Source organism: Montipora capricornis, chromosome 2 (assembly GCF_036669925.1).
Source record: "Montipora capricornis isolate CH-2021 chromosome 2, ASM3666992v2, whole genome shotgun sequence".
Lineage (NCBI taxonomy): Eukaryota > Metazoa > Cnidaria > Anthozoa > Scleractinia > Acroporidae > Montipora > Montipora capricornis.
The window spans coordinates 28,677,332-28,700,119 of NC_090884.1; the positions used below are offsets into that span (position 1 = coordinate 28,677,332).

Sequence of the window (22,788 nt, forward strand, 5' to 3'; positions counted from 1 at the left end):
TTGTTTAAGTAGATCCATAATTTAGGGTGTGGTATTTGTCCACACCTATCCGGATATTTTTGAATCCGCAACGTTTTGTTTCCGGATTCAAAAATATTCCCATCCACACGAAGCGTATTCAAATCGAATTTGCACGTCCACACGTATCCGAAACGTATCCGGATTCACTCCAGTACTCAGGACTCCTCAAGGAAACAGAGGTAACGGAGCATGCGCCATAAAGAAATAATATTGCCCTCGGCAGCCATCTTGAGAATTGATTTCACGGTAAGGAACTGGGCTCGATCATGTTACGTCATTCGGATAACAAAATTCCGGATTTAGCGTCTTCAAGGTTCCGGATTCAAAGTGGATTAAAAAATATCCACTCTGGAGAGCGTACTCAAAAAGTTCCGGATTCGCCAGTGAATTCGCCGGATATGTGTGGACGGAAGGCGTATCCGGAAACAAAAAGTTGCGGATTAAAAAATACCCAGATACGTGTGGACAGGGCTTAAGACACATGCAGGTACACGTACACTATCTTGGTCGGTTCTTCGTCATAATTAATTTGCATCAACTGTTCGAACTGAATATTTTCATTAATCGCATTTAATGAACCGTATTTTGGTAGGTTTGCTTAAATGCCACGACCTGCAAACTCTAATGGGTTTGACCAAGAATCAATGTTTTGGGTGTCTCAACATTTTTTGTCTCAACAATTTTCAATGGCATAAACAACTGTTACTTTCACTCAGTTATTTAACATGTCTTTCGATTTTTTGTATTTGAAATGTATGTTTTGTATTTTTTGCATTTCGATTGATCACCCTTATTATTAAATGAAACTACAAATCGATTTATTGCATTAAACGGTTGTTCTTTCTAGTTTAGCTTCCTATTCATCCCACATACTCCTGTAATTTAACAAAAATGACTTTTTGCTTTCACTTCAATCCTTTGGAATTAGAAAGAAAGGAAACAGCAGACAATCCCGTTGGCAAATAATTTCTAACATGAATAACTCTCTCTTGATTTTTTAGTACACATGTGATGTAAAGATGGGTTAGAGAAGGGTGGAGTGATCTTTTGTTAAGTAAGCGCAAGCGGTGGCTGAAGAATGAGTCACAAATTAAAATCGCTGGGTGCAATATGAAGAAATTCGAGTTTATTCTACAGCCAGCAAGTGCGCTCACTTGCTGGTAAATCAGTCTCGAAGCCGTTTACAATTGAAATTGAGTGTTCTGCCTTGAATAAACGCGACGTGTTTTAACATAAAAACAATAACGGCCAGAAAGTTAAAACAAACTGAATTTCTTCCTCACAGAGAATGTTAACGTTCTCTCCAGACATCTTTATCATTGCAGTTTACGCAACGACCCATCGGGAAGGGGAGGCCACTAACGCACCCTAGAGTGCTACAAAGACATGAACATCAACCAGGGGGATTCAAGGATTTGTACGGCCAAAGAGGTTTGCATTTTAATCTAACAATCACTGCGAGTATTTTTTATGGTCTGCAGTCAAATGATTCTGCTTCGAGAAGGCTAAATGGGTTAACTCTCGTTCCAGAAACCTCCTGTACGAGCTCAGTATATGCAAAACCCCAAGTCGTTTTCGTACTCCTACTCTCAGTTAAGTTGGTATATTAATGTCATAGTGAAATACAATACACAACATCTGACCTCTGACTTTTCAAGGGAAATAAGCGCCAGGTAAAATGCTTTGTAGAACTTCAATCTGGCTAATACAGCTTCAAATCCTTTTATTTGCATCTACAAGAGAAGATGGATACGGTGAGTAAGAGTACATTCTTTTAGGACTTTTTTTATTTATTCCTATTCCCATCGAAAATTAATAGCAAATCACTGGAAAAATATTTTTCAAAAGAACACGTTTTCCAAAAAAAACAGCACGGTTTTCGTTGAAGCGACCTGAGAACCAATGTTCGGGAGAGTCTGGGTCCCACTTTGCTGCTACTAAAGGCCTGTTTAAGGTGGCTTCATATAGTTTCCTTACCGCGCGGAACCTGGTTACTAGAAAGTGGTTGATGGGGCGACCGACGCACGGCTTTCCCGCGCTGAAAGTAAACAAATATGGCAACTGTTTTTTCGCCGAAATTTTGTGGATGTATCATCTTTTCGAAATGTTTACCTATCCGTAAGAAGGCTGCAAAATCTTTTGAGTCCAAAAGAAGGTTTAAAATATAAATAATTTTCCACTGTTCGGAACAACTTATCTGATTCTAACAACCATCGATCGAGGGACACAGCCGTCCTTGGAGTCCTGAACGCTACGGAAAACAAGCAAAAATCTCCAGAGGGGGATTCCCATATTTGAAGACCAAGTGAAGAAGATTCTCCTCCACACTTTGTCCCTCTCTGCGAAGAGCTCGAGGTTGAGCTCTCGTTCCCAAATTCATTCGATTTCTTCGTTCACATCCACATAAACATTAGATCTCAAGCAGAGGTACGCCGCGCGCGTGCACGTAGTTGGGAATTTCACGCATGCTCAAATGGCAATCTTGGCGGATACCCATTCTGTGCCACCGCAAAAATAAGAAAATTTCACGCGAAATATCTCCAGTTTTCTTCGGTGACATTTCTTCAAATTTTGCAGAACGGTAATTTACTCCTTCCTTCTGCCTATTCATCAAGACATTTTGTAAGACAATTTTTTTCAGTGGAGCTAAAAGACACAAATTCTCTAAAATCGACGAAACTACCTTCGTAACCCCTATTTTTTTGGCTTTCAGAAGATTTCTCTGAACAAATTTCATGTGATGTAAAAGTTAGGGAAATTTTCACCAAAGGAAATGGAAGAAAATCAAAATAAAAGCAAAATAAACACTGTATTAAACAACTTTATAATTCCAGGTAAAACCCCGTAAAAGAGTAGTTTTGTGTCTTAGAAGTTTATTTCGATAGACTTGAGAGAGGTGCGATTAAGAGCAATGTGAACATTCCCGTGGATAGTGGATACTAGCGCGCACCAAATGAACAGCGAATATAACCACATGAAGCCACCTTAAACGACTTCAACATTCGATTCAAAATGCATTCAACTTTGTCCTCGAAAATGTTGAATGGCGTTGAAGCCGCTTGAACACTCTGTTCAACAATAGACCAATTTCGATACATTAAAATTCACTCCTAAACAAAAGACATCATCTCGAGGCTCTGGGGAAAAATATAAGGATTTGTATGAGTTTATTCCCCAGAGCCTCGAGATGATGCCTTTTGTTTTCGACTGAATCTTAATATATCGAAATTGGTCTATTGTAGAACACACGCATGCTCACATCAGGCCGCAAAAGTCAAGAGGGACTGGTTTCTAGTTCTTAGTTCCTCGCAATCAAATTTCGCGAAACTGTTGGTTCTTTTGCTGGCGCAATGTTGGAACCGTTTGAACGGCATCCACACAACTTTGTTTTCGCGTCCAACATTTGCCCAACACCCGTTCAACTTTTGTTGAACGAATGTTGGTCAAATGTTGAAACCGTTTAAACGGGCTTTAATGGGTTATCAGTGTACGATTTTCGGGCATCAGTAAATTCTTGGTAAACCAAAGTCTGCTTATTCCGTTCCCACTGAATTAATGAACAAATGCTATTCCAACCGTTGCAAAAAAGAAAAGTCCCAAGAGAAGAAATGAACTGAACATTTCATGTGTATGAATTCCTTATCTGGGCCCGGTTGTTCGAAAGCCGATAAACTTAAGGTGGCTCGAATCAGTTTCAACGCTTCCACGTAACGCTCTTATTAGAATGATCGGCAATAGAACACTGTATCATATATTTCAATATCGTGGTACCAAATGAAGCATGGATTTTTGCTGAACAAGATAACAGTCATTATTGTGAGGTGATATGTCACCGTGACAACGAGCAAGCCCTGTAAAAACACCCTTTATTTTGTCTTTAGTTGCTTATACCTGTATCTCAAAAACGAACTCGGTGACCCCCATTTTTTATTTCTGAAAAGCAATCAGAAGGGCAACATGAAACTTTCTGCAAAGAAAGAAAAAAATCTGTCTAGCGGATTCAAAGCCACCTTTATTCTGTGATTTTTTAAGGTGGCTCTAAATCTGCTAGACAAAAAGTTTCATCGTGGCCTTCTAATCACTTTTCAGCAAAAAAAAGGGGGGTCACCGAGTTCGTTTTTGAGATATGAGCAACTAAATCCAAAATATAGGGTGTTTTTGCTGGGCCTTCCCGTTACCAAGGTAACTTATTACATCACAATAATGATCACATCTTGTTTGGAAATAATCGGTGTTTCATATGGTACCATAACATTGCTGTTACGTGATACAGTGTCGTTGCGTCACTCGATCCAAAGAGAGTGTCTTAAGTGTTGAAACCCTTTCCTTAATCCAGATTAGCGTAAACTTTCGTTTCTTAATTGTTTTCAAGTTTTCGGTGAAAGTTTCTTTTGCTTATTTTTGTTTTTCAAGATTGACTTCTTCTAATGTAAAGTTTTGCCGAATATCAGCGTTGAACAGCATTTGGGTGTAGAGAAATAAAGGCTTTGGTTAATATTTAATCTGGGATTAACGTTTATCGGCTTTTGAACAACCGGGCCCTGGAGTTTTTTAAAAGGATGTTACACTGAGTGTAAGCATAGAACACCCCTTCCCATGTTAGAGCTATTGATTAAATTTTGGGGAGTACTACATGTATATCCCACGTAAGCCTACTATACAGCAAGCCAATATATGAGACTCACTTATCCTTCCCTCTTTTCTGTTTTAAAAGAAAAAAATGATTGCTTTTTGATCGAAGTTATCTCTACCATACAGTATTTATTTAACGATTACTCCATTCGTGCTTGCTGGATATGTGTTTTATGCTGTAACCAATTTCAATGATTTAACTCTGAAATTTTGCAATTTCACTACATGACTGGCACAATCAGTTTCCATATACATGTAAGATTATGTGTAGATGTGCTGATAAAACCGAGATTGACTGAGCTAATCAGAATGTTAGAAAACACAATATCCAAGATTGCAAAGTTTACATATTAATTTAAACTGTGTTCTGTTGCAAGTAAAGGTGTAAGCTAAGTTACTTTCAGTCAAGTGCCTCTAGCACATCGCCATGCCTGCAGTCCAGGGGGTCTTCTCCAGTGAGAGGGAGAAGTATGTCAGAGAGGTATTGAACAATTCTACACAAGAAGTTAAAAACTGCGTTTAAACACGAACCTGCAACAAGTCTGAATCACAGTTCGAGTCCACTCTTAATTGACTCTTCAAAGGCTAAAATAAAATTATAATATGTCTATGTAAGCTGTTAGACAGAAACAATTGCAATTCTGTTCATTATCCCTTTTAACTCGAACTGTCCGAACAGTTAATGCAACGTTAAATACCAATAACCACTTAAAAAGACTTAATAACTGAAAGAGTGGACAACACCAAAAAAACTAAGAAAACAAATTAACATAACATAACAGAGATTAGACTAGTCATTTGATGTCAATGGCAGCGTATGACAGGATGCTGTTTGTCATAAAATCTTATGGATTCTCTTATAAGGGAATCTTTTCTGGCGTCACTGTTAACATAAAATTTAATTGTTTCGTTAACATACAAGCTTGCTCACAGAAGGCATTGCATTATTTACAATTTGACTTCAAAAGGTAACAGAACTCAGTTGTTAAACTTAAATAAATCGGGAATCTTTGTGGTAGCTCCTCGTGGTACCATTTGCCTTTGATTGCTTGCTGACCTGCTTGAAAATTTGCTACTGTACATCTACATCTACATTTTCCAGCACTCAGGAAATTCCCTTTTTGACTTATGGCTGTTTTTTCTTATGTGGCCTCATGCAGTACACCATAACCCTTTTTAGAGACATCACTCCAAGCCGGCCACTAATTGCTTCAGTTTGACTGTGCCTTTTTTGTAGTGGTCACTCAAAGGGTTGCCATGAATGCTTCCTTCCTCCTTGACAGATACCTTACCAGCTAGACCAACCGGCCTGTAAGGCACCAGTTCCCAATCTCATCTATTGTTCATGAGTTTTATTATTAAAATAACTCATACTGTATGTACCTTGACTTTTCTGGTAATTTCCTCTTCTGCCTCCTTAAGCATTCCTAAAAGAAATAGTAGCACAATTACACGTAACCAAAATAATCGTAATTATTACAAAATTTGTCGAATCTGATTGGTTCTGTGCACGCCCATTTGTCACTTAATTGGTGCGCAATCAGGTGGGTGTCCAATTACAGGTATCCAATTTGGTATCCAATTTGAACAACTCTAAATTGGATACCTGTAATTGGACGCCTACGCCATTTGCACGTCAATCACATGCACTTGCATGAGGTCTTTCTTGAGTTCCTGTTTTCCTACTGTTTGCAAAAAAGATTGAACATAATTTTAACTTTTTTGCATAAAAGGCATTCAAAGACTTTTTACCCTCGCATTTTGTTATAGTTACGATTAATTAGTAATATGACTTCTTGTCGTACAATTCAGGGGTAATCGTTCTTGTAATTTCAAATCGGCTCACGTGCATTACTCTCCCGATTACTCCCTGAATTGTACAACAAGAAGTCCTATTACTATTACCAATCAGCATTTGCATTGAATTCTAAGAGAGAGATCATCACCGTTGAGGAAGCAACCCAAGCAACTGTTACACTGTACAAAGGACACCTGTGGCTTTGAAAAATTCTGCACACTGAAACTTGTTGGTCATACACAAAATTAATGTGTGACTCGTTGTCTAATACACATTCATAAATTCTTGCTTTGTATTCCGTTCAGGAAACAAAAAATTAACCTGCTGCCCTTGTTTCTGTTACATCAGATGCCATTTTAAAACCATAAGTCATTGCTTGAAAATCTTCCTACAAAAGGCAAGAAAAACAAAATCTCATTAACACACCTACATGTATTTTCATCTCAACAAGGGTGACAAAAACAATATCACAATAATTCTTGCCTCCTCAAACACTTGAGCTCTATTGACAATAGTCTTGATTGTGTCACACATCTTTAACATAGCAATACAGAAAGCCTGAATAAAAAACAAGTGTTAATCCTCTTCAATTTTAAGGACATCAAGTCAGTCTCAAGCTTTTTCCAAGAACCCTTTGTTATTGCTTTGTGATCTATTAGTATTTGAGTTGAATATTTACCTTGAGGCAAGGATCTTCAATAATAAAAGGATTGTGCATGTAAAGACATGTGAATACTGTTTGAACTAATGAATGACCATCAAGCCAAGTCACCTGTTGGACAAACAGAAGACAAGCTGTGAAAACATTAATCGTTCTAATTCAACAAAGCAAAGTGACTCTTTGGTTCTTTGCATACATTTGTTTAACTTCAAAAAGTGTTTCCCAAGCATACATGCACCTGCCTGTTACCGTATTTTTAACTTGGTTAATTTTTTTCAATATACATGTAGGTAATACTCTTTTAAATATTAGATAATATTTTTTTAACTACTAAGTAGTAAGTTAACTGGTTTATTTTTACCAACTGTCTAAGAAAGGGATTTTCCTTTAACCGAGCTTACAGTAGTCAGTCTGTATGGGAGAAACTTGACCAAGGACGCGAGTACAGACCAAACACAGTGAGATCAAGGTTCTTCCATACAGAGTGACAAAGCTTGATTAATAAGATGTTTAATTATTTATACGGAAAACAAGAACAATTTAATTTGTTTAAATAATTATTGTAACTGTTTTGTACTAACTGACATTTTGCATGGGAACGGCAGTGAGTGGTGATGAGCTGAGCTTAATTCTGCCAAAGTTTGTTCGTCCTCCTTTTTTTTTCTCATCATGCTTTTTGGCACTTCCATAAATAAATATTGGCAGAAGAAAATAGTCAATCTTTTTGCATTTTACATGTAGTTTGACTTTTTCACTGCAAAACATTACTGGTCTAGATGCCTGTCTACATGGGAAAATCTAGACCATGGTCAATATTGATTTTGGTCAATCAACTACCGTAGGTTAAACAACATGAACCCACCAAGCACGCCATCAACTCATCCATGACACCTATAAGCTCTTCAGCAGAGAAATCTTTGATTTTTAGCAATCCAGCCTACAATAATTTACACATGTAATGAATTTCAAAAGAATAAGTACAGTACATGTGATCACAAACAGAAAACTGGTTGTTATGGTACATGTATGACCTCTTGAATGAGTAATTAAATTGCCTCAAATCATACAAAATGTACACATACATTGTACTGTAAGTGTGGGCATGAATTGAATGCAATGTGGCCCGAACACAGTAATTCTTTAAGACTTGGTGGCTGGCTTGAGCAGAGTTAATTAAACTGACTGTATCAATAAGGAGCCTAACTGCCCTTTCTCTTGCAGGGGCCTGAGGGAATGCCATTTAAAATTAAGGGGACACTCCCAGTCGATGACATATTTCACAACTAAAATAAATGATCACGTTTACAACATGAACATGTACTAGTCTAGATGACATGTTGTTATTGTCCAAATAAGTCTTAGGTTTTGAAAGAACCTGTGTTTATTTTTTTCAGTTTAGGGAAAAAAGTGGCAGACTTCTCTGAGTAAAGCACTGGAAGCCTATACTTTTCCTTCAGTGTCCTTGCCTATTGAAACCACTGAGGGCCATAATGCTTATCGTTTTTGGTTTGATTTTAGTTTCACCAAGCTATTCATTCTGATCAGTAAATTAATGATCTTGCCACACTTAAGTAATGCACTAAAGGTCTGCACCCCACACGATAACAGCAACAGCAGCTTACCTTGACTGCAGGCTCAAATTGAAGCACTTTCTTTGCTTTGTTACACAACATTCCAGCATCCATTTTGGGATCCATCATTTCAATTGCCGACATGGCCTCAAATAAGCCAAATCTAACAAAATGAAAAAAAAAAGGAAACTATATGTAGCAGTGGACATTAACCTCATGTTGCTATTACTACCAACACCTCAAACACATTCACAAACAAGCTGTAAATTAAGCCATTTACTGAAGAAAATTAATGTTATCCTGAAAAAATCAAATTGTTACTGTCCAATATAATTTAAACTACTAAGGCTGATAACTAGCTTACTTACATGTTATCATGCACAAGCTCACCAAGTTTCAATTCTGTGAAACAAAATTAAGAAAGATGCAAGCATATATTACACGTACATACATGTATGACTGCCAGTGGAAAAACTGAAGACTTCATCTGCTATAAAAGTGCTCGATGGTTAAACCAGAGCTGTGAATAAAGATGAATTTCTGGAGTCGGACTAGTTCAAAAACATTTAATTGCTACTCGGAGTTTCATGCTTCTAATGAAGCAATCATCAGGCAACTGACAACAATAACGGTTACATGTAAAGATATACAAATTTGAAATTGGGGAACAATGCTTACTAGCATAACGTGTCAAGGTGTGATTGGACGGCAAAAGCGCTAAACGATCGGGTAAGACTATTTTAGGTGAACGCACTACTTAACAGAAGTTTCTTAGAATGTACATATATATGTATTCCAAGAAGTTTCATCTTCAAGTTGGAAGAATTTTTAAAATTGCACAAGGCAATTGAAATGTGATGCTCTTCTATTATAAATTTTAAGGAAGAATATTACATGTATAACAACAAAAAAAACTTTCAAACAACATCCTTGCATCATTGTCTCCCACACTGATGACTAGATACACATACATACATGTACAGCTGTAGGTACACACCGTAAAACTTCAGGTGTGACACACAATCAAAACTGTATAGTACTAAACTGAAACATACTGTACATGATTGTACACCAGTTTTAAATTAGTCTTACCAGATGCAGCAGCTGTAAAATCTTCACTGATATCCTCCCAGTTATACTGAGGTTCATTGGCACCTACATGTAGCAATTGTCAAAATGTTTATTTACTCTAAAATTCAAACATTAATTTTTGCTACACTACACGTATTTAGTGTACCACTGATTTATAAATCAGACTTCATAAGAGATACAAGCATGCCTAAAGGCTTGAGACCTCACATCTGATCAAGTTGCTTAAAATCAATTTTAAGTGATACACATATATATATTATATTACTTAAGAGCACTATAATGATAAAAATAATATTCTCAATAACTAACATTTTTATTGAAATCCTATCTTGTCAATGTCTCTACTGCAGCTACAACAGTTGCTGCTATTTTCTGGTAAATCGAAGGTGAAGTGCGATGCTTTTTCTCAAGTTCTATCTACTCTTCAAGCAAGACTTTAAGTATTGCAGAGATAAATTAATTTCAGTCAAAAAATTATATCAAACATATTTACAATCTTAATTAACTGAACAACAAGTAGAATTCACAGATGCCCCCAGAACAGAATGAGTGAGAGACCACCCCACCGGGGACTTAATGTCCCCTACTTTTCTCGAACCAACTGCGTGTGGGTTCTTTAATTGACCCTTTGACACCCAAACCGGCCTAAACCGGCTTGACAGCTCTGTCTGCTAAACACAGACGTACTTTAATATACATTTATTTTGTAATTTAACATGACAAAAGTGGCAAAAATAAACTGAACTAAACTGAACTGAACACTAGACGATTTTACTCGTCAGTGGTTAACTCCCAGGAGTCAATGGGTTAACATCCCACACAAGTGATGTGAGACAGGGCATACAGTTTATCATCCTTATCAGAGAACACTAGAGAGTCTAACCAGTTGCAGATGTCATTACAAACGCAGCCCTTTCTCCTCAGTTATTTTAAGATCTTGAGTGTTAGGTCTTTCGAATAACGAGAAACTCAGTCTGTTAAGTTAACAATTTGGCTTTACCACTAAAAATGCAATGCACGAATTATTAATTTTTGTCAGTAGATATTTGTTATTCTACTTTCATTGTAAACAAGTCCACAATTTTAAAAGCGGTATGTACCGCAAACAATAAACAGATGCCATAGATGGTCAATCTCATTATTACTGTATGTCTGATAGGGGACTGAAATAGTTTTTAATTGTTATTTGAAAGACCTTATCTTTACTTTCCTTGTCAATGTTAAGTAGGCGACGGCGAAAGTCACGGGTTTTAAGACCCTAGTCTTAGTTTTCGTACTATGAAAGCTCAGACACAGTCTAAAGACCCCAGGGTCTTAGGTCTTAGGTCTTACGTCTTAGTTTTCGAGGGTCTTAGCTTTCGTAACACCTGGAGCGCTGACGTTTTTAAAGGCACCACTAACATTTTGCAAGGTCGTGCTAACACATAGCTGCAAGGGTTTAACGGTTAAGTCGGTTTGACAAACGAGCTCTGCGGAAGCGACATCAAAACACTGCTGGAAGGAAAAGTTTTGTTTTTCCAAAGCCAGCGCCAGCGAGAGGCCAATGTCACGGCAAATTCACTGAAAAGAAAACATCCCTTCGGTTCTGCTGTGCATGATTGACTCAATCAAACCGTAACATTCTCTCCGTTAAAAGACAAGATTTGCATTCAAAGTTTGAAAGATGAGCCGATAATACATGTACTTATTTGATTTTTCTGCAAGGAAAAGTTTTGTTTTTCTAAAGTTTGCGCCGGCGAGTGTCACCCCAAACATTAAAAAAAATTCGCTGATTTAATCAGTAAAATGCTCTCCGTGAAACATTTTCATTTGAAGTTAGTAAGTTGCACCAATTATATTTATTTGATTATTCTGGAAGGAAGAGTGCTTTTTTTTTAAGCACGAGCTGGCAAGACTGATTGTGTCAGTTGTGTAGTAACATGACGTACCTAGATAGGCCACTGACGGAGAATGTGAGGTTAGGAACGCCGGACTGATCGGGAAAAAGCAATTAAAAGAGACTTGTTATGTTCACGGATATTTCTGCTATTATCTTTATGACCTTACCGGGTTTAACATGGTGTCAGAAGTGAGATATTTCTACTACTCTAAAGGGACAACAATCAGATCAGCAGGAATAAGCAGACTAAGCAGTCGAGTCGTGCACGAACTAACAAGGTGGGCTCAAACAAGTTGGCGGAAAGCGTGCCACATGTCAAACCACCAGAACCTCTGGAAATTTTGACAGGAAATCCTGCACATTTGTGGGGAAAATGGAAACAAAAATTTGAAATTCACCTTAAGGTGACTGCAGCATCCAAGAAACCTGATGAAATGAAGGTGGGGTTGCTCTTAAACCACATTGGTGACTCATGTTTGGAGATTTACTCAAACTTCGTCTACTTACCCGAGCGCGATGATCCTGCAGGAGGAGAAGCGAAATTACCGGCTGAAAACCCTGACAACCTTCGCAACTGTGTTAGCAAAGTTTGAGGCATACTTTCGGAAACAGGAACCACAACTGATGTTACGAGAGAAATTATGGCTTCATCTTCGACGAGAGCCGGCACAAACCTTCAATTTGTGGGTTGTCACCATAAAAGAAAGGGCCGCCGAATGTAAGTTTCTCGTCAATTTTTACGAGCAAGCTGTGAGAGACAAACTCACCTTTTCTTGTAAGGTGGACAGTTATAAACTGAAACTTAATGACCACGGAGCCACCCTTTCACTTGAAAATACTGTGAAAATCCTATCTTTGAAAGAAGCTACGAAACGTGAGTTGCAAGAGTCAAAGACGGCAGAGATTGAGAGCGTCACACAGGAAGATAGCGGGCCAGATCCTCAGACCATGAACAACCCACAGCGAGGTCCCAAGTCAGACTCTAGGAGGCAATCATTCCAGCCAAGCAGAAAGAATTGTTACTACTGCAATCGCCAGCACCCCATGGACAGAGGAATTGCCCAGCCGCAGAGACCTGATGCAACAAGTGCAACAAACTGGGACATTTTCCTATAATTTGCAGAAGCGCGCCTGTTCACAGGGTCAACCAAGTTCTTGACAATGCGGGCATCTCCTCTCCCACATTTGTTGGGAGGGTTACAACCACACCCACGTCAAACAAAGTTTGTCAAACATCCCCTGCAGGTGGCACATTAAGCTGAAGATAAATGACCAAGAGTTGGCCAGTGGTGTGTTGACACAGAAGCACAAGTATCTGTGATGCCAGAATCTGCATACAAGGAGTTATATGGAACACTGTCAAAACCAGACAGAGAACTTGTGGGAGCAGGTGATGTCCCCCTGACGACCCTTGGATTTGCAATCATGAACCTTGTCTCAGAAGATAAAGCCATTGCAGAACGAGTATGGTATCCAAGCTACTTCTGGGAATACCTGCTTTTCGTGGCTTTGGTCTTATCCATCAAATCCCAGGTACATAGAGTTTCAAAGCAGTCTATCATACGCCCCTGCCTGCAGGTAACAATCCTGTGCCCTTTAGCGTAAAGGACGACTTGTAAAGAAATACCCAATGCTTTTTCAGAGCCTTGGAAAACTGGAAGGCGAGCATACAATTCGTCTCAAGGAAGGGACCACACCCTTTTGTCTGACTACCCCCAGGCGAGTACCATTGCCACTTATGAAAAAAGTGAAGGAGGAGATTGAAAGCATGCTGCAACTTGATGTTATCGAACCCGTGGATGAGCCGACAGAATGGTGTTCGCCGATTGTGGTGGTACCAAAAGCAGACGGCAGAGTGCGGATATGCGTCGACCTCACAAAGCTTAAACAAGCAGTTCGCAGAGAAGTCTATCAAATGCCGACCATTGAAGAAACTCTGGGAAGCCTTACAGAAGGTTCAGTTTTCTCCAAGCTTGACGCAAACTCTGGCTTTCATCAGATTGTTCTCAACCCTGAAAGTGCCAAGCTGACTACCTTCATAGCACCCTTTGGCAGATATATGTTCAAGCATTTGCCTTTTCGCATATCATCAGCCCCAGAACATTTTCAGAAAAGGATGGATAAAGAACTTTCCGGAATAGAAGGGGTCAAGTGCTGTATGGATGATATTTTAGTCGTGGGTAAAGATCAAGCCCAACATGATCGGCAACTCGATTAAGTCCTTGACAGGCTAGTAGGAGGAGGCTTACCCTTAACCTTCAGAAATGTCTATTCTCCCAGAGTAAGTTGCAATATTTGGGCCATATTCTTGACGGTCAAGGTGTAAGAAAAGATCCATCAAAGGTCCAAGCCATCGTGGACATGCCAGAACCCCAAGACATTAGAGACCTGAGACGCTTCTTGGAATTGGTTAATCACCTTGAAATTTTGCCCAAATTTGGCGGAGATGACGATGCCCTTACGGGACTTACTTAAAAGGGACAATGCATGGGTCTGGGTCCCAAATTTATCCAACAAGAAGCGTTCAAGAGGCTAAAAGCTAACATGGCATCCAAGCAAGTTCTCGCACTTTACGATCCAGAAAAGGAGACAACTTCCTCAGCAGATGCAAGCAGTGTTGGACTAGGTGCAGTTCTTATGCAAAAACAACCATCTGGTGATTTGAGACCAGTGGCATATGCCAGCAGATCTATGACAGAGACTGAGTGCCGTTACGCCCAGATAGAGAAGGAGGACTTACAATGTAGCAGTCACATGGGCACTTACACTGGGCTGACTGGTGATGCAGTATGTGCAGAATGGGTGACCTGATATAAAGCGGAAAGTCTACGGGCCACTCCTGAGAGGATGACGACTTGTCATACCTCCAAAGTTGAGGCCAGATGTCTTGAGATGTCTACACGATGAATATCAAGGAGTAACCAAGACTTGCGCTAATGCTGCCTTCTCAGTCTGGTGGCCAGGGATCAACCAAGATATCACGAAGGTTGTGCGAAACTGTGCCACATGTGACAAATACCACAAAGAACGCATTGAGCCAATGAAAGGAACTTAATTTCCTGATAGACCCTGGGCTAGAGTCGGCGTGGATTTCTTGCAGCACAAAGACAAGAATTATCTCATCGCTATAGATTATTTTTCAAGAGGTGTGGAGATCTCCCGAATGCCGAGGAATGTGAATGCCGCTCAGGCTATCCTGCAGTTAAAGAGGATCTTCAGCAGACACGGAATCCCTGACAATCTGTTTATGGACAATAGTCCACAGTTCGACTTGCAGGAGTTTACAGCCTTTGCTGATAACTGGCAATTCAAGCACATCACTTCTCCACCGTACCCCCAATCCAATGGGGAAGTGGAGAGGGTGGTCCAAACTATGAAGATGATCTTAAAGAAGAGTGACGACAAGTACATGTATTTGGCCCTCCTGACCTACAAAGATACTCCATTGCACCATGGTTATTCGCCAGCGCAACTTAGCATGGGCCATAGACTACGCACAAGAGTTCCCTGCTGACTGGAGGAGCTGAAGCCCAAGACCCCTGACTTTAGATCAGATCAGGAGAAAGGAAAAGGAGTACTGTGCTAAAATGAAACTCAACTATGACCATAGACACAGAGTTGTGGAAGGAGATGAGCTGTCACCTGGCAACCACGTCTGGATCCCAGACCTGAAAGTAAAGGGGACCATAGTCAGGCAACACGAAGCACCCAGATCTGTAGTTATACAGACTCCATTAATGGAAAGGTGAGAAGAAACCGGAGAACGACACAAAGGGTCCTCGAGGCCAGCCCTCCGGACCTACAACAGCATTCGTGCCATGAGACCTTTCAGCCAACTCCAACAAGCGTTTTGGTGCCAGACCTTTCTTCAGTATCCAGGGCAAGCCACGAAGCATCCAAAGATCTGCATGTTCCTGAAGATCATCCTCCAGTGAATGAGCCCTCACAGGAAGGAGCGTGGTTGACTCGTTTGAGCTCTCGGGTAGCTCTTAGAAAGCCTCAAAGATACATTGAAAACTGTTAGCTCCTTTTCCTTTAAGAGATCATTAACTGCTAAAAAAAAGGAGATGTAGTAACATGACGTACCTACTGTAGATAGGCCACTGACTGAGAGTGTGAGGTTAGGAACGCCGGACTGATCGCGAAAAAGGAAGTAAAAGACACTTGTTGTGTTCACGGATATTTCTGCTATTATCTTTACGCCTTACCAGGTTTAACAAGTTGCATCGAGCAAAGTGAACATTAATAAAAATTTGTCGGCCAGCGAAACTCTTTTCTGGTTAACATGTTTAACTTTATGCTTTCTCTTTGCCCAACACCTTTTGTTGCCAGGATTGATCTATTTTTTGTCAGCTATTCCTCTAGGAAAATTTTACGAAACTTTTTCGGGTATAAGACAACACAAGAAAGCTTAAATTAATACAAGTGGTATTTGAGTGCGCCAATCCAAAATCACCATTATGGTCCTTCTAAATGCCAAATCAACAGACAAATGCAAAATTTTTCTAACAGTTACAAGGTTTTCATGAACCGGTTACTAACAGATTCTAAATAACGGCTGACTGATGCTTTCAGACATTAAACAGACAAGCGTTAGTGTACATTTTCCCGTGTGAGGTCACAAAATTAATACATGTAATGTTTATAATGGGGGTACCCTGTTCAAGGGAGAGGGCTGTTGATAAGTGTAGCTGTCAACACTTATCATAAAATGGCTTTCAATTTGTGAGAGGAGACAGGAGTTGAACATTAGGGTAGTTGCATGATAAAAGACCTTTCCACATTTACATGCTGATCTGATTCCACATAAAGTATGTTTGTTAGTTAAGAAATAGAAAACGTACCGTGTTTCTTTCGAGTTATACAATGTAGAAACACAAGTGAAAGTTTGGGAGAACCAGAAATGCTGTGGGGCGAGTGTTTCCACAGCTTTTTCAAGTTCTCCCAAACTTTCACCAGCGTTTCTATAACTTGATAGAAACACGGAGTACATGTTTTCTATTTCTTTTAGAAAACAACGTGACAAGAAAAACGGAAAACAACTTGTTAACTCTAATTATCAAAATGTAAATTCTCTTTGCTCGTGCCATCACTACATCAACAGCTTGGCCTAGATCTGTGTCTCCATCGAGTTATAGAAACACGATTTTTAACCAATCAGCGCGCATATTTTCTTAGGACTGTTTTCTAACAGCGCATACAAAGTTGGTCACGCCAAAACGCAGACTGCAGACTGTGCAGACCGTGCAGACCAAGGGTAAAAATTATATGGCGTTACCCTCACTATTATTGAGAGCTAACCGTAAACAGGCTAACCTGAATGTTATTTAGGCCTAATTCAGGCTAACCGAATCTTCATTTTACAGACGGTCTGCACAGTCTGCAGTCTGCTTTTTCAGTGTCCCATATACAAAGTGATGCCCTTCCTGAGATAATTATTCTAAAATACATGGAATGTAATAGAACCAAAACATTTCAAGCATCCTATTGAACAAATGTAACGGTACTATCAGATACATGTACAGTGTAATTACATAGAAAAAGACCATCCTGGTCAGTGTCTCCATAGATATCATCTCTTCCATCCCTTAAAATGCCAAGGTGTATTAATTTCGACTTTTGAATGTACTATACTTCATGTACAGCGGTAGAAGTAATTTCTTGCTTAACAGTACTCACCCAACTTCGAAAGTGCTTTTGTAATAGATTCTACACCGCTCACGACTTCGCTTGTAAGGACAGACAGTTCATCACTGTGACGAATAAATGTAAAAAATAAACATAAAAACAAGTTATAAGCTTATATACAGTACTGGCCACAGGAATAACAGCACCTACACGCAAGTAAAATGCGTGCAAGATGCACGATGTAAGCTTACAGTTGTACATGTAGGTGGAAGCTCGACTCAAAAACAGAATTATCTGTCGATTACCAGGAATATTTGGCTAATTTTTAGACCTGCAAGCTCAAGTTATCAAATGTTAAAGACATAAGCTTATGTATAACGAACCTATTTTCTGCATTTTCTGGATCACCTATTAAAGGGCTTTCAGAGAGTTGATCATCTTGAGTCTCGGAGTCCGCCATCTTGGAAATTCCTTATTCTTCTTGGGCCCAGTAATTTTGAGCATACCGAGCGCAACCTGGGATCGCTTAAAGCTCAGTGTGAGGGAAAGCAAACAAAAATATAAGGATTTGTTTGGGAATCCCGATAAGAGACCTGACACGATAATTTTACGAAATAATTTTCAATTAAAAAGCCCAGCTTTATTGCCATTGTGGGTCGCTTCCTTCCTGTTAGGTTTTTTTTTTTCAGATTCGACGCGAATTGAGCCATTATCAGTTCCTCGGTTGTCAACGGTCAGAATAAAATACCAAGGCTGAACACTGAATTCTCATGAGCCCACCAAATGGAATCAAATATTCCTGGATGAAATGTTCCCACGGTTACAATTCCACCGTAGAATTCAAGGGCTAAGTTTTTTTCCTTTCCTTTCAATCTGCAAGAAGCTGCAAGAAACTTCAAAGAGTGCAAGGTGTTTCTCGAGGTAAAGGTAGCACGATTTTTTGAAATGTTTAACTTTTGTTACTGCGTGCATTTCCGGCCACGAGTGTGCTTCTCTTGATCCAGTGAGCAGCTGAGAAGGTGGGCCAAAGTGTCGAACGAGTGCCGATAGATTGTGCAGAAAGAGCCTGAAAAGAGAAGTCGTCATATTAATTACGAAAGCGATTAAGCCGGGGTTTTGTTAGTTATGGAGGGAAAAGCTGAACTTACAAATTAGAAAGAGTCCTTTCACAAAATAGATAGCTTCACTTCTTTAAGACTCTCTAAGGCATCACCGCAAAAATAGTGAGTATGTCACTTTTGTTTCACCCTCTACCGTGATCGGCAGCAAAACTACAATAGTCCGCAACTTCTGTAACTGGAAATTCTAGCGTCTGTCATTTACAAGTTGACAAGTTGCAGTAGTGACAATTTAGAGAAAAATGCCTTGTCTTCTCTTGACACTTACTAGGGATTTTTCTCAGACTCTCCCATCCTTTTTTCGGAAAGCACCGAGCGAGTCTTTTTTTTCGGTTATTCTTAGCAAATCGAGAAAAAGGGCCCCATCGCTTAAAATCATCCTGCGTGCTGTTGGTTAGTCGTCTTAACGTTTTTGTCGCCACAACCTGTATCTATCATGAATGATATGATGCCAGATGGAAGGAGTATGCATGTATGACCAATATTTTCATTCATGTTCGTTTTGTTTCATTTCGTTTCGTGTTCAACTGGTTTCCGACGCTAAACACTGATTGTTCGCTTTGATGCACTGACTCGTCACAATTACAAAACCACCGACTGGCTTAGTCGGTTGAGCATCGAACTACTTTGAGGGAGGAGCCCTTGAGACCGGACGAACACTGAGGGTCTGTGAATAACTGAGAAGTAAGAGCTTCCTTTGTAATAACATCTGCAAATGGCTAGACGCTTTAGTTTTATCGGAGAAGGTCGAAAAACTGTCTCACAACCCTTCACTGTTCGTGACGTTGGGGCATGAAGTTCCCAGTGTTATGGTTTGTCCCGTGTTTTATATCATTGACTTCATTTCATTCATTCATGCATTCATGGGCTGGGTGGGGTGGGTGAGTTGCTAATGGACTGCTAGGGGCTGACAGACCTTGCCGATGTTTGGTCTCACTAACCAATGAAAGTATTGTGGGATGTAAAGCAAATTAGAAGGTTCACCGCGTTGCTAAAGAAACTATGCGGCTGTGTCATTGGAGAGTGAAGCCCAAGGATATAAAAATGTTTTTCATACAGTTTATGTAATAGAACAAAGAGTTAAGATTCAAAGACAAAAATATGGCAATTTTAGGAAAGGGTGATTTCATTGCACAAGTTTTCTGTTTGTCTTCTAAAAGACAAGCTATAATCAAGAAAAAATGAGGGGACAGAGAAGGAAGCTCCCGGTCCAGCCCTTGGGATATGTCATGTCCACGAAAGTTATTTTTAGACTAGCGGAAGTCTTCCGAGACGTCCGCATGCAGGCCAACCTCGGTCCGATGTTTGAAAGAAAATATGAATTCATCAGCCTTTCACGTGCGCCATCATTTTCTCTTTTCACTAAGAACCTGAGAGCGAGTTAAGACTGCATGCGGACGTCTTAGAAGACAGACTTCCGCTAGAACAAAGACTACCGCTCGTCTAAAAATAACTTTCGTGGACATAACATATCCCGGCCAACGCCTTGAGCCTCCCTCTCTGTCCCCTCATTTTCTCTTGCTATAATTGAAAATTCTTTTGAAATTTATCATTAACAAAATGGCATTCTGGGTAATGTAAAAGGAATATGTAAAGTACTTGATAAAAATGTATCAGGTTAAATAGGGAAAATGATGGATAAACGTTTCAAAGTTAGTTAATATTCTTAGGCAGATAATGTCAGTTGGACAGTTTTCAGAAATTTGTCTTAAATTCAATTAGATTACACTTTACGCAGCCTCCTCTGATTTCTGATTTCTGATTTTCTTCTCCTTTTGGTCCCAGTTGTTCAAAAGCTGGATAACGCTATCCACCGGATAAATCACTATCCGATGGATAGCGCAATTGGTTTTGCTATGACTTATCCACGGTATAGTGATTTATTCGACGGATAGCGGTATCCATCGTTTAAACAACTAGGGCCTGACCTAAAACTCTTTACAACTGTAAAATTTTAACCATGATCAAAGATCTCTGTGTAAGTTTTGAAAGGTCGAGAAGGGATTGATCTGAACTCAAAGCCGAAGCGTAATAAAAAAAACGGGCGCAAGTTTCAAAATATTAACGATGAGAAGGTCACGATAATGTTAGGTGACTCCTGCTCAAAGCGAAGCTCCACAATATTAATAGAGCAATGCATTCTCGTCGCTTCGCAGTGCATTCTGGTCGCAAACGCGGTGTTTTATGCAAACAAGCCAGCAAAGCCTAACGACCAGATTTTGCATAGATTTGTTTTAAATTTTGCTCGCTCCGCGGCAAAAATGCGCTATATAAATTACATTATCAACAGTAGCGCAATTCACGTAGATTTCAAATACATGAATGATCGTTCTGGAAAAGGAAATTGTGACCAGTCCTCTTTACCTTCGAGTGACGTCACTATTACCAGCGAGGCTCATGGAATCCCTCAGCTCGCGCGTTGTCATAATACCCATTATGACGTAAGCCTTTTAATTTAGAGGTAGCTATTTTACTGGATTGGAAGCGATTCTGCAGAGAAAGCCATGGTTATGAACACATTTTTCGCGACGTTTATTGCTATTAAAAGTGTTTTCGATTTTATCGCAGGAAGAAATAATGACACAAGGTAAGAATATTAGCGCTTCATATGTTAAACTTGGATTTATTCATTGCAAAAAAAGATGGTTCCACTCACAGCGCAATTAACGGTAGCAGCCGTTTTAGTTCTTACTGCTGGTTTCTTCTGCTCTTCTGTTTCCTTGAAAACAATCTAGATGAGAAAAATGTCTTTATTTTATTTGAACTTGCTCGAATACATTTGCCGGTTACGATTGACACGCCCACTCATGCTTTAAGTAAAGGAATTGTCTTTCTCAAAGATTTTCAGCGAAGAGATAGATCATTACTCTGCGTTTCTACATATAGCGACCGATCAACTTATTCTATCTGTTGTCCGCGGAAAAAAAAGCTACACGAAGCTAAAAGAAGGATTCGGATATTTCTGTGCGTCTTCATCGAGGTACAAAAATATGTAGATGTGGCAGCCTAGCGTTTCCCATTCATCCAGAGAAGAACGAGGAAGGGTAAATTTACAAATTACTCAAAGGACAAGGAACGGAGATAAATCGTAACTGGGGCCCGTTTCTCGAAAGTCCCGAAAACGTTTCGGACCCGAAAGGCCATTCGTGAAACTGTCAACCGCTTGTTTTGGAAAGCTGATCTTTTAACATGTTTGCAAGCCAACTAAAATAAACATGTCTGTGAAGTTTGATGACTTAAATCCTCTCCGTTCTGAGATACAAAGGAAATTGTGACACCCGAAAACGGCCCGTAAAGTTTCGGGACTTTCGAGGAACGGGCCCCTGGACAGGGACTAAAGGGCAATAAATGATTAACCTACGGGAAACTGAATGAACACACCCTCCCACGATTTTTTTCGAAACCCAGGGACAGAGCGTTATAGTCCTGGCCCCAGTTGTTCGAAGGGTGGATAGCGCTATCCGCCGGATAAATCACTATCGACTGGATAACTCAATTGGTCTTGTTGGTATTTATCTGCGGGATAGTCATTTATCCGGTGGATAGCGTTATCCATCAGTTGAACAACTGGGGCATGGAGAGGGAGGAAAACACTTTTGAATAGCGCCAAATTGCGCGGCACAAAACGTCAATATATAGTGATTCAGAAATGTAAATTTGAGTTGCGCAAAGTTCCAGGCCGAAGCACTACACCTTCAACATCTAAAGTTTCATTTGAAAGCAAAGATATTTAAGAAATCTGGTTTTCCTTCTAATTGCAACTCGCTAAATTGCTATCACTCATAAATATTTGATTCTGTGCTTGTCCAATCGATGGGCCAAAAGTGGAGGAAGTACTCACCACAGATCCGATCTCCAACTGCTTATATTTATTATCAGGGAACTTTTAACTCTAATCATCCTTCAATCTTTCCAGTATTTCATCGTCAGTTACTTCTGGCGAGGTTGACAGTCATACGGACGGAACCAACAACCTGACAGCAAAGAAAATTGATCTGAAAGATAAGGTAAGCAAAAGCTTGACTCGGGTCCCAAATTTCCTTCCTAAGAGGAGTAACATCTGATCTGATAATAATTTTCGTGGAAAGGCCAAAATTAAATCTGAGAGAGAGCCAGAAGAACTCCATACAAAATAAGATTTCTGGTTATTTTTCGCCCCTAAGCCTCAATAGGACAATTACGTTTCACATGTGAAATTTCCAGAGAGTAGTGCGAGCGAGAAATCCTGGTTACTTTTATTATGACGAACAATCTCCCACGTTCTTCACAACTGAAAATCGTTAACAAATTGTCAAGTGATTTTCCTATGCAATTTGGAATAAGAGCACTCGATCGATTTGGTGTTCTTACCTACACCGCACCGCTAATATTTCTCAATGTTGGAAGGA

At 39.7% G+C, this 22,788-nt stretch overlaps 2 protein-coding genes across 2 annotated transcripts in view; one reads left to right on the plus strand and one right to left on the minus strand.

Annotated features, from left to right (window-relative positions):
* LOC138039253 (N-alpha-acetyltransferase 35, NatC auxiliary subunit-like) overlaps window positions 1-17,771 on the minus strand; it is a 29,995-nt gene extending 12,224 nt beyond the window's left edge. Inside the window, exons 1-12 of the mRNA XM_068885460.1 lie at window positions 17,666-17,771; window positions 17,334-17,407; window positions 9,776-9,838; window positions 9,052-9,085; window positions 8,735-8,846; window positions 7,975-8,049; window positions 7,131-7,223; window positions 6,935-7,009; window positions 6,773-6,839; window positions 6,037-6,080; window positions 5,185-5,238; window positions 1,665-1,754 (exon numbers count right to left, since the gene is read on the minus strand). Of these exons, the coding sequence (XP_068741561.1) occupies window positions 1,665-1,754; window positions 5,185-5,238; window positions 6,037-6,080; window positions 6,773-6,839; window positions 6,935-7,009; window positions 7,131-7,223; window positions 7,975-8,049; window positions 8,735-8,846; window positions 9,052-9,085; window positions 9,776-9,838; window positions 17,334-17,407; window positions 17,666-17,742 (858 nt within the window). The 5' untranslated portion in view covers window positions 17,743-17,771. The remainder of the gene's footprint in view (window positions 1-1,664; window positions 1,755-5,184; window positions 5,239-6,036; window positions 6,081-6,772; window positions 6,840-6,934; window positions 7,010-7,130; window positions 7,224-7,974; window positions 8,050-8,734; window positions 8,847-9,051; window positions 9,086-9,775; window positions 9,839-17,333; window positions 17,408-17,665) is intronic.
* Window positions 17,772-20,904: 3,133 nt separating this feature from the next.
* Window positions 20,905-22,788, plus strand: part of LOC138037060 (ribosomal protein S6 kinase 2 beta-like) — a 35,605-nt gene continuing 33,721 nt past the window's right edge. The window contains exons 1-2 of the mRNA XM_068883068.1: window positions 20,905-20,987; window positions 22,317-22,407. Of these exons, the coding sequence (XP_068739169.1) occupies window positions 20,905-20,987; window positions 22,317-22,407 (174 nt within the window). The remainder of the gene's footprint in view (window positions 20,988-22,316; window positions 22,408-22,788) is intronic.